General features: G+C 41.3%; 1 protein-coding gene across 3 annotated transcripts in view; it reads right to left on the bottom strand.

Moving 5' to 3' along the window:
* FBN2 (fibrillin 2) overlaps positions 1–12,737 on the bottom strand; it is a 138,224-nt gene that overhangs the window by 50,572 nt on the left and 74,915 nt on the right. For all 3 annotated transcript variants that reach the window (XM_081880295.1, XM_081880296.1, XM_081880297.1), the window contains 7 exons: positions 12,497–12,616; positions 11,296–11,433; positions 9,533–9,583; positions 8,734–8,859; positions 5,328–5,555; positions 3,353–3,478; positions 313–441 (listed from right to left, as the gene is read on the bottom strand). In XM_081880295.1, coding sequence (XP_081736421.1) covers positions 313–441; positions 3,353–3,478; positions 5,328–5,555; positions 8,734–8,859; positions 9,533–9,583; positions 11,296–11,433; positions 12,497–12,616 — 918 coding nt within the window. The remainder of the gene's footprint in view (positions 1–312; positions 442–3,352; positions 3,479–5,327; positions 5,556–8,733; positions 8,860–9,532; positions 9,584–11,295; positions 11,434–12,496; positions 12,617–12,737) is intronic.

Raw genomic sequence — 12,737 nt, 5'->3', positions numbered from 1 at the left:
GTTGTTGCAACTACTGTGATGAGGGGAAATGTGTTGTTTTATATACTGTCGTTTGCACAACTTTCAGATCATTTAACCACTACTAATCCAAAAACAAGTACACAATGTTATGTCTAGTTTACGTGTTCAGGCATGAAAGGTTACCTTGTGCCCATAAAGGGACAGGATATTTATAATACTTCATATACATAATTGCTGGCTGTAAGCACAATCAGGTGGTATGAAAAATGGGCATATAGCTATGAACATGTCTTACACAACCTTCGAAATGTATATGTGGTATGTGTACTAAAACCTTCATTGTTTACTTACCCATGCAGTTCTTCATCATCATAAATCCACTTTCATAGCCTTCAAAGCATTCACATTCAAAGCTGCCTGGAGTGTTGACACAGGTACCACTTCCACAGAGGTCAGGTGATATATGGCACTCATCAATGTCTAGTTTCAGAATAATTAAAAAAGAAAAAGACAATCCATTTTTAAATCCATTTTTTCATTTAATAATTTGCAAAGAATACTGGAGATATTTAAAATCTGAAATATCGAAGTGTCAGGAATCCTAAATACAGTAGGAAGAAAGATCATGATATCTGAAAACGGAATTTGATAATTGAAGCGGTTGGGAAATAATTGAAGTGGTTGTGACGAGCAATTTGTACAACTTCCCATGGAAACCCTCCCTCCTCTAGTACGATTCTTTGAACACTTCTTCATAAAGTTGGCATGCTGTGATCTCAGGGCGCTGCCTCCTGAGTGGAAAGCAATAGCTTAAACTTCACAAATGGGTGTCCAACTAGACTCTTCGCAGGCATGGATGAGATCCATCAACTCTAATTATTCTGAGTACTGTTCCATTCAGCTCCATGCTTAGATCACATCCTGGAATTGCTGATTTGAGCCACAGAAAGTGTAAAAAGGGAGAGTTCACCTTAGCTGAATACTGGGTATTGTCTCTTCCCCATTGCCATATACTTCCAGAGCAACGGGCTGGAGGAACAGGAGTCAATCTGTGGGGTGACAGATGCTCCCCAAACTGGCTGAAGAGGTGAGACAAAATTCTCAGGCATAGTGTCCAAGTCTGGTAAAAAGGGCAAGCAGTCGGCTTCCCAATGGGGAGCCTTTGAGATTTCTTAGGTCTTGTATTGGCAGAAGGTCTCACAGAGATTAGCCTTCAGTGCTTCTTCCCTTTCTGTATAAGTTCAACTTCAGCCCCTTTACTAGAGATTATAGAGGAAACGATGTGGAAGGGATATGCTAGATAGCATGGCAGGAAAACTTAAAAATAGTTTAAAAGTCTGCTGAAGAACTTTGAGGAGCTTTATAAAAACGGCGTTTCCTGGCCATAAAGCAGAACTAGTTTGGGATGGCTGGGAGATTTCCCCTCAATTAGAAGACTGACCCTGCAGGTGGTGTTGCTCTAGAGGTAAAGAAAGCTCTCTTGACATTTGTGAGGGATTCAATCTCCGGGTGATATTTTCCTTCCCAACTCTCAGAACTGCTTTAGACTTAAGAGCTAAGCCAAGCAAGTGCATTTCCCATCAATGCAATCATTAGAAAAACAAGGAAATCACCAGCTATAGCAACATTAACATCTAGAAAGGCCTTGATTCACATGCCTTACCACCCACATTTTATATTACTCCAGCACATTTGACTTCCGCAGTTCCAGAACAAACTTCTTTTCACTGTTAATGTGCAACCACCCACTGTGCACACATCCATTCATCACAGTTGTAGAAAGTCTCAGGCAAAACCTCAACCTCAGATTTGCTCTGGTGTGAAAAGAATGGCTTTTGCTTATAGGACAATGCTAGATACTGATTTATTTGGTCAGCTTGGGATCCGTTTGGGAGTCATCCTGCTAATACAGCAATTTCGATAAACTGCACCTGTGAGAATGTTCCCTGGTGTGTTGAAGATACTGGATGTACAACACCTAGAACACCATTGGTGGTAACAGTAGATACTGTTATTTTAAGCAATCATTCCGAGCACCCAACTGTCACAAGATTTCTTGCCCAAACTGTTATCTCTGCAAAGCATTATAAAAAGATGAAAGATGCATTGCAAATTTAGTAAATCCGGGATGACAGAGGAGTGGCTGGAATATCCTTGTTCAGTCTTCAGAAGTTCAAGTCTTGAGACCCTGAAATATGGCACAGTCAATGGCTGTTTGGACAGGTTGGGCCCAGCATTCTTGGACTGAGGTGTTCTAGGGGCTGAAACAAAAGCAATCTTGCACTGAAACTTGGGGCTTGATAGTTTTGAGCATTAGCTGGAAGTATTTCAAAGTCTATATAAATAAATGCAAGGGCAAGCAGTGGTCTCATGAAACTCACTGAGGAAAGGAATGGCAGATAAGGCTTTCTAACGCTAAGTGTACCCACCTCCTCTTTCTTACTGCGGTTGCTGCTCTCCATATGCCTTTCCCTCTGGGCTCTATCAGTAGCATTTAATAATAATAATAATAATAATAATAATAATAATAATAATAATACAATACTATTTATACCCCATAGGGACGTGGGTGGCGCTATGGATTAAACCACAGACCCTAGGACTTGCCAATCAGAAGGTCACGGTTTGAATCCCTGCGATGGGATGAGCTCCCATTGCTCGGTCCCAGCTCCTGCCAACCTAGCAGTTTGAAAGCACGTCAAAGTGCAAGTAGATAAATAGGTAGCGCTCCGGCGGGAAGGTAAACGGCTCGCTTCCCCTTGGTTGAATTTTATTGCATGTCCTTTTAACAGTTTTCCAAATCCCAATTCTTATGAAATTTAACTTAAACATTAACATCCTTAAATCTTCACCTTATGGAATTAAACATATTACTTCATCCCTTAACATAAATAAAATCCTAAGCCAATTAAGTATCTGCAAGCTATTTTCAGTTAATTTAACTTAACAAATTTAACTAGATAATCATTAAATTTATTCCAGGAAGGAATGGAATAAACCAAAGTGTTCTTAAACCAAGGCGTGCTTTCCCATAGCAGCGGGGGACTCAATTTAGAAATGGAACACACTCAACAGGAAGCGAAACATGTTCTGCTTCCAAGGCAAAGTTCACAAACCAAAACACCTACTTCCGGGTTTGCAGCGTTCTTAATCCAAGTTGTTCATAAACTAAGCTGTTCTTAAACCAAGGTACCACTGTATACTTCTTGCAAGGTCTTTGCAAGCTTTGGTTGTGGTGAGGAGCCCTCAACCACCCAGATTAATGGAAAGTTGCTACAGGATGCAAACTTGAATGCCATGCAAGCCACAATCCAGGAGCGGATGAGTGGACAGCTCAAACCTCCCTTTGCATGTACCAGTGTTTCTCTAAGGAGTCCTATCTCAAACTCACCTGTACAATTTCTTTCTTCCATGTCTAAAGCAAATCCACTGTTACATCTACATTTGAAGCTTCCAATTGTGTTTCTGCATTTGCCATTTGTGCACATGCCAGGGAAGACTTTGCACTCATTTATATCTGCAAGAGGAAAATAGATAAAATGAGTTCACATATTCTATGCAATTCAAGAGCTCACTTATCGAGCAAACAGTGATGACTCAAAATGTACTGTTTTATCAAAGCGAACTAGAACAGCGGAATCTTTTTTAGTAAATGCACCAGGTGTTCCATTTCTGCAACCGATCTTCTCAAATATATGTTAGAATTTACAAACAATTAACATTTTAAATCAGATGGTATGGTTCTCTGTGGCTGATAAGAGTCAATAGGAGAGAGAAAGTGAATAAAGAAAGATTTAGTCTCAAAACAGGTAATTAGTTGGTCAAATTACCAAGCAAGTGTGTGGAGGTCATTAGAAGAGGAGTATTAATTCATTCATAAGAGGGGGATTGTGCAGATCGAATAATAATGGGCAAAGGAATATTTTGTCTTGCCAAATTATCTATTTTTAGGGCCCACTCTATTGTTCAGATAGTGCTGAAGACCCAGAGCCACTGTAGAGTAAGGGCTTCATAATTACAGCCACAGTGAATCAGAATAGCCTTTCTATACTCTGCTTTGACTTGTATAATGGCAAAACTAGGTATTGCTTGGCAGATCTCTAGATAGTCTTCTCCTGACACCTGTCACAAGCCTGTGACATCGTGGAAGAACGAGGTGGAGAGGGGCTGATTAAGCTTCTTCTCCTGCAGCTACTTTCCTACTCTAACTCTCTTCTCCAAGCTAGCTTTCCATAGTTGGTGAAAGACATGGGTTTTCAAATAGAAAAATAGCCAGAGGGGAAAGCAGAGTAAGCAGTATGCCTCCTCATTGCTTCACTCAAACTCAACAGTCCTCTACAGCTGTTTTTCTTAGCAGAAAGTTGAGAGGCTGCTATACGCATCATCTGTGCTATGCAACGTCTGGCTGCTTGAATAGCTTGCATCGGAGTGGGAGGGCTGGGTAGGGACATGGGAAGAAGAAGAAGAAGAAGAAGAAGAAGAAGAAGAAGAAGAAGAGGAGGAGGAGGAGGAGGAGGAGGAGGAGGAGGAGGAGGAGGAGGAGGAGGAGGAGGAGGAGGAGTTTGGATTTGATATCCCGCTTTATCACTACCCGAAGGAGTCTCAAAGTGGCTAACATTCTCCTTTCCCTTCCTCCCCCACAACAAACACTCTGTGAGGTGAGTGAGGCTGAGAGACTTCAAGAAGTGTGACTAGCCCAAGGTCACCCAGCAGCTGCATGTGGAGGAGCGGGGAAGCGAACCTGGTTCATCAGATTACGAGTCCTCCGCTCTTAACCACTACACCACACTGGCTCTCAACACCGCATTGGCTCTCAACAACATGCCACTCTCATTCCCTGTAATGCCCTAGGTAGAGCCTGCATACATATGCCACAAGGAAGGGGAAGAAACAGGGCTCTCTTGAGCCCTATGGCTCAAGGGCAGTCCCTAATGTTTATGGCATGTCATCTACTGGACTGCAGACCTATACAGTGGAACCTTGGTTCTTGAACTTAATCCATTCTGGAAGTCCGTTTAACTCCTGAAACCATTCGGAAACCAAGGCGCGGCTTCCGATTGGCTGCAGGAGCTTCCTGCACTCAAGCAGAAGCTGTGTCAGATGTTTGGCTTCCAAAAAAAGTTCGAAAACTGAAACATTTACTTACAGGTTTTCGGCATTCGGGAGCCGATTTGTTCATCAACTAAGCCATTCAAAAACCAAGGTATGACTGTATTAGGTGGGCTATAAATCCAAGCGAAGAAATTGTAAATTATATATGCTTACATGCATAAAATTATACAGAAAACATATTACACGTTGGGAGAAAAGTAAAATGTACAAATGATACTGCACTTGACGGAATTCCACCACAAATGCTATTTTACCTTTATAAAAAGGCCTGCCTGTTAAAATATCTCCTCGGTTGGAGAAGCCTGGTCCTCTGGGACACAATATTTCATACTCTTTTGTCCCAGGCTTGGGACATTCCTCGCAGTCCAATCCCCAAGCGGCACCTACAGCACAGCAGCAGGTATCCATCCGGAACTTTCCAGGGACAAGTTGAACACATTCATCTTCATCCCACTTCAGATAGCACTGCTCCATTCGGATATCTACAAAAGAGATTGAAAACAATGCCAGATGTTGAAGTTCTGGAGCCCATCCTAAAACTTTCACACCACAAAGTATGTGGCTTATCATGAGCGCTCCAAATTCTGGCTTGGGCAAATATGGGACCAGCGACATTGATCTCTGGTCTATGGAGCCCTGCTTAGGGAAGTTTTTAATGTCTGATCTTTTATCGTGTTTTTAATGTTCTTGTTGGGAGTCACCCAGAGTTGCTGGGAGAACCCAGCCAGTTGGCCGGGGTATGAATAAATTATTATTATTATTATTATTATTATTATTATTATTATTATTATTATTACTGAAACATGGGAATCAGATTGTGATCATCTGAAACTAAATAAGAGCAATGTTTTTTTGAAATGGGATTGTTATATGAGGATCAACAATTTAATATATCAGGAACAAGATATTCGGAGGTGTTTAAACAGTGAGGTTTAAGCGCTGGAAATCCTTCTTGATTTGGGCTCTTTCAATTTACGTCTTTAATATGAGGAAAATACAAGAAGTAATCAAGGAGTAGTGGCTAGTACAGTGGTGGAGGATCATGAAGCTACCTGCCCCATACTGGCATCACCGCACCTTAGCTGGATGTGGCTGGGGCAAGGACGGGTGGTGGCAAAGTTGGGGCTGTGTGGACATGGCTGGAGTAGGAACATCAGATTGGCTCCACAGCCCCAAACTTGCCACTGCCTTGCCCTGCCCCACCCAACACTTTTCCAGCTAAAATGCAGTGACACCAGTATGAAGAGGGTGGCACTTTCTTGATCTCAATCTGTATTATGATAGCACTGCCTTTTCCTGATATAGCGTGCAGTTCTTTCTGCTGGTTTGTGTGTGTGTGTGTGTGTGTGTTTATTTTTAATAAATAAATAAATAATGAAGCTGCTAAGAAAAGATACATAAATAGTACAGTGGTACCTTGGTTTACAACCATAATCAGTTCCGGAGGTCCGTTTATAAACCAAAACAGGTTGTAACCCAAGGTGCGCTTTCACCAATGGGGCCTCAAAAAACAATTGTTCATAATGAAAAAAAAGGGTTGGAATCCAAAAATAGTTTGCAAACTGGGACACGCACTTCGGGGTTTGACGTGTTTGTAATCCAAAACGTATGCAAACCAAGACGTATGCAAACCAAGGTACCACTGTACTGGCATCTAACACAGCAAACAAAGAGTTATTTTCACATACGTCAGGAAAGCACACATGGCTCCATGCTGGTATCTTCACCCCCACATCACCTTGGAGTGACGCCTCGATATGCCACTTGGCCATTTGACCATTGTTTGCTGTGTTTGAACTACTACATAAGATTTTTGTTCTGAAGTGCCTCGGGGCAGACCTTCTCAACTGGCACGTTGAGTGAGCTCTGTCCTACTGCAATAGCCATAATAAATGCCGGGTCCCCAAATCTGGATGCTGGACTTGAAAATAGTTTCCTTGGTTCTGTGGTTTATTCAAAAGGTGGCTGTTCCTCACCTGGGTTACGAACAAGGTAGTGTAGAGGGGAATTCTTACCTTCTGCCCATCAAATATGTGGAAGGGTAGAACTACTGCCAGTGAGTTCCCTGCAGGTAGCAGCCAGCAGTAAGCCCCTAAGTGGGGTGTTTGCTGAGTTTGCCTGTGATCCACTGGACTTTAAGGTGGCGCCTCTGCTGTCACAAGATGGCATCAGGCCAGATTTGGGTTCGAAAACTGTTCCAGCTCCAGGCTGGCACAGCAAGCTGCCTTCTCTTTTCCCCTTCCCCACCAGCCGATGTGAATCACAGGACTGAAGATGCAGTGGTTGCTGCAGTTTAGGTTGCGCAGTAAATTTTCACCCACAAAGATGAACAATGTCTTGCTAATGAAGAAAAACAGGACTTATGGTAGCAAGTACAGTGCCAGCCCTCTGCCCTACTGGGCAAGCCAATGCCTTTAGGCATTTCCCCCCAATAACTTGCCCAGAAACTGAGCTCATTTTTTGAAATTATCTTTCTTCAGTGCGTTTTTACCCTGCTGTTTTCTTAAGAGTGAGAAATTCCTGAATTGTATGCTGGGTTGGTTTGGGTGATGGCAGAGCTTCGTTCCTACTTTTCATTCTCTTTTGGCTATAGTGTTTTAAAATGGATTCAATATGTCTACAGCTATTTCATAAAGTACTGGCATCTAACAAGTACATAACGAATGTGAAATTCCTAGAAGTAGATGGAAAGTACAATTGCAAATAAACCAGTAAAAACTTAAAAAAAAAACCAAAAAAAACAACACACCGCACCAAGCACATAAAAAGGCCTTCCAAGTATAGCCTTCAGATCTTACACACTTCTAATATGAAAAGTTAAGAGTATTTTAATCTAATGGACACATGTCATGGCATGATCTTTTTCTCTGGGTATTTCTAACTAAAAAGATTGACAGTAGTATCCTATAAATGTTCATGCAGAAGTAAGCATTGCTGAATTCTATTAGATTCACACCCAAGGGTTTCAGAGCCTAGGGGGACTTTCAGACTGCCACAATTTTCAGGTAGCATTCAATCACGTAACAGCAAATTCAGGTCTTGCAATCATGGTGGATTGGCAAGTCTTGCAAAAGATTGGACTTTTTGAGATAAGGAGTGTGATGGGGAAAATGCACTGGAAAATGTGGGATAACACTTGCTTTTACATGTCAAACAAATCAGGGTGAATGCTCAATAAACAAGTAATCTGGATGTCACTTGTCATTGTGGTATTTTATGCATTGTGACTTGTCATTCTTTTTACTGATTATAGCTTAGTAGTTCTTTATTGTAATTGTTATGTGTAAGCTGTTTAATTATTATTTGCTGATATTTAATTTTACTGTTTACTATTATGTTCTAATGCGTTGTTGAACATTGCTTTCTTTGATATAAGTTATCTATCTTAAAGTTCTATTTTGTTATGACTTTTTTGTATTGGATCAGATTGTTATTAGGTATGTGGTCTTTGCTATTTTGTTGTTTCTTCAGCTTGTAAACTGCCTTGTGTATCGCAATATAGAGAAGTGGTATACAAATTAAAAGTGAAATGAAATGGCTATTACAACTGGAGGTCACTAGGAGCACAAAAGGATTCAGGGCATGTGGACTCTTAGCACAAAGCTAATGTGTGAACCAACCCTAAATCAACCATGCAGTGAAGGTTTTATGGTTGCTCACCTAAACACATTCTGCCTGTTCCATCCAATGTCAGGCCATCAGGACACTCGCAATGAAAAGATCCTCTGCTGTTGACACACCGTCCATTGGGGCACACTCCAGGGAAAACTTCACACTCATTTACATCTAGCATAAAGTATGAATAGGAAACTACAATTTATCCTGATTTTATTGAGACTAAATAAAATAAAATAAAATAAATCCTTCCAGTAGCACCTTAGAGACCAACTAAGTGAGTTATTGGTATGAGCTTTCGTGTACACGCACACTTCTTCAGATACACTGAAACAGAAGTCACCAGACCCTTATATATAGTGAGAGGGTGGGGAGGGGTATTACTCAGAAGAGTGGTGGGAATGGGTGATTGGCCGATAGGTGTGGTAAACCTGTTATGACTGCAAAAAAGGAAAAAGCAAGGGGTGAGATGGCTAAAAATAGCTTTATCATGTATAATGAGATAAGAATCCAATGTCTCTATTTAATACTATCACATTGCTCCAATTAAGGAAATATAAGAATATGAGAATATAAGAATTGGCATGCTGAATGGGATCAAGGAACTGTCCCGCGCCCCATTTATCACATTCTTCAACCCCCTCAGCCTTTTCACTGACTCAGTGGTTGTTTAGAAATTGTATTTTTTAAAAAAATAATGCACAAAAATAAGAAAGGATAAGGGATATGGAGCAGCTTGGAGTCATGGTTCCTTGACTTCAATAGGCGTTGTTGTTGTTGTTGTTAAGAAGAAACAGGTTCAATAATTACATTTGTGAAAAAGAACAACAAAGAATAACTGTACCTTCACAGGAAACACCTTTGACTCTTGCAAATCCTCTGGGACATGCTGTGTCTGCAGTGAAGCAAAGATTTATTTCAGAACATGCTAGGTCAATGAGGCCGAGTTGCCGTGAAGGGGACCAACAGCTATATTTGTTAACAGATTTGATAAAATTCAACCATTTTAGCCCATGAATAAGTTTAAGCAGTGAAATATAAACAAGCTATATTAGGGATGGGAAACCTGTGGCCCTCCAGATGTGACTGAATCCCAACACCCCTCATGCTCCAGCCAACACAGCCAATGGTCAAAGTAAATGACAACTGTAGTTCAAAACCTACTCAGATGAGCCGGGGGGGAGGGGTCTGAATCTAGGTATATCCTTCCGCCCTCTTACAGCTGTTTCAAAGCCAAAAGAAAATAGCATCTGTTCGACATGGAAATCCTCATGCACACCTGTGCAAAAAGATGAGAGGACCTGAGCCTTAAAGTTTTTGGCTGTTTGAATTTCAGTGTCTTAACCCCTCTTCCTGATATACCAAAGACATAACATTCTTCCTATTATCCAGGATGTCTAAGCAGAAATGAGCTTTACTTGAACTGACAGTAGAATGGGATTTAAATGAGTGAATGCACTCTGTTTGCCCTGCTTCAGTATGCTGCTACTTTCTTTAAATACTGGAAGATGATGTAATATAATAGTTTTTTAAATCACATAATTAGGAAATGTATCACTGCAAAAATTCCTGGTTTGCATACAATGTGAAATGAGATGTTAATATCTGTTTGTGACTGACAGTTCAGAATTCTTAACCGGTGAACACTTTCTTTTATTTAACCATACTTACATACATACATACATTACATTACACAGAGAATATATTATGGGCTGTACCCAGATTCCCCCTTCCACACATGGAAGGGATTCTAATCCTGCTGGAAGAAGAGGGAGAAGGTTTTCACCAATTTCTCCTTCTGCCTTCAACCTTATACGTTTCTGAGCAAAATTCAAAGTGTTGGTGTTGACCTTTAAAGCCCTAAACAGCCTTGGCCCTGTATACCTGAAGGAGGGCCTCCACCTCCATCATCCACCCTGCACACCAAGGTTCAGCTCTGAGGGCCTTCTGGCAGCTCCCTCATGGTGAGACGTGAAGCTACAGGGAACCAGGCAGAGGGCCTTCTTGGCAGTGGCACCTGTCCTGTGGAACACCCTACCACCAGATGTCAAACAGATAAACAACTATTTGACTTTTAGAAGACATCTGAAGGCAGCCCCATTCAGGGAAGTTTTTAATGGGTGATGTTTTATTGTGTTTTTAATATTTTGTTGGGAGCAAACTGGAGTGGCTGGGACAACACAGCCAGATGGGTGGCTTTTATTATTATTATTATTATTATTATTATTATTATTATTAATAATAATAATAATAATAATAATAATAACCTACACTGCCACCTCCCATGCTTTTCTGGAACCCTCCCCCCCCGCAAACATCTGGAGTAGATTTTCAGGGGGCATAGGTGGCTACATAGGGGAAATATAGAAAAACCACCTCCTCTCCCTCCAGCAGAAGCATTCCACTAGGAGTATTCCATTCCTGGGAAGTCTGAATCCAGACCAATTAAATATATTTGGTAACACCGTAAATGAGTTTAATAAGCAGACTTTTCTTTACTTAAAGGATGCATACAGTCAGCCAGTTTTAAAGCAATGTTCCACCACTGAAACAACTCACATATTTCTGCCAAGTAGCTAGAGAACATTCCAAAGTAAAAAATCCTACCTAATTCGCAGCGCTCACAAGGGCTACCCCAAGCAGCTCCCAAAGTAGCACAGCATTCTGATTTTAGAGTGGCTCCATTGATGTTCACTTCACAACGATTGTCTTGAATGTTCAGCCAACACGTTCCTTTCAGACTGTCTGCAGTGAATCGAAACAAAACAGGATATTCACAATCCACCTGTGCCATCAGTGTTGGAAGTGAAAATGGCTATAGCCAGCCTGATCATTGGGATGCTTGCAGTAGTTTATGTCAGTTGCCTGTTCATCAATGGTAAAAAGGTAAAGGACCCCGACAATTAAGTCCAGTCGCAGACAACTCTGGAGTTGCGGCGCTCATCTTGCTTTACAGGCCGAGGAAGCCAGCGTTTGTCCGCAGCCAGTTTTTCTGGGTCATGTGGCCAGCATGACTGAGCCGCTTCTGGCGAAACCAGAGCAGCGCACAGAAACGCCCACCAGAGTGGTACCTATTTATCTACTTGCACTTTTTGGTGTGCTCTCGAACTGCTAGGTTGGCAGAAGCTAGGACAGAGCAATGGGAGCTCACCCCATTGTGGGGATGCAAACCGCCAACCTTCTGATCAGCAAGCCCAAGAGGCTCAGTGGTTTAGACCACAGCGCCACCTGCTCAGCAGACAGGTTGGATTGTACATACCACTACGAAAAATCATTATTTGAGCCTTATTAGAAATATTAATGTAGACACAAAGGTGCAAGTTCCCAAAATGTCTGGAACAGAGTGGGAACCTGTGGACCTAGTGCAATTGGACTCTAATTCCCATGGCCCTCAACCACCATGGCCTGTCATCAGGAATGAGTTCTAGTCCAGCAACATCTGGAAGGCTAACGTTTCCCATATCTGGCCTATAAAATGTATCAACAGTGAAGCAGATCTCTCTTGAAAGTTAGAGCCAGAAAAAAAATCTTTTCTCACCATATTCAGTATTTCATAAGTCCAAGATAAGACAGCACATGAAATATTATTCTTGAAACTTTGTTTGATACAACTCTCATGGAGAAAATGAGAATCTTGATATATTTTGATAAATTCTTTCTAGGGAGCAATACCTTGCTGTGTTACAAGTTGGATATTTCCAGATACCATTCTTTCTCTAAGGAATGTAGTCAACTGAATTTAACTCAGCACAACAGTCAATGGAATTCGTGCTTTTGTTTAAACAGCAAAACAAACCAATAGACTCACCAATACAGATGAAACCCGTAGAGTCTAGTTTGCTGCCAGATGAACACTCACAGATGAAAGAACCAAGATTGTTCTTGCAGGCACCATTGACACAAGGACTGCTTTCACATTCATTTATATCTATAATCCAGAAGGAAAAGACACTGTTAGATTCGCCATGTGTTTTTGGAAAATATTATGTATAAACCCTGCCATGGACCATGTTATGCCAGAATGTCTGGAAAATTTGTTCATGTTTTTT

This window comes from Podarcis erhardii (assembly GCF_964252035.2).
Source record: "Podarcis erhardii genome assembly, chromosome: 11".
NCBI classification, from domain to species: Eukaryota; Metazoa; Chordata; class Lepidosauria; order Squamata; family Lacertidae; genus Podarcis; species Podarcis erhardii.
Note: the sequence above shows the minus strand (reverse complement) of the source record. Positions and strands in the feature narration are given on the sequence as shown.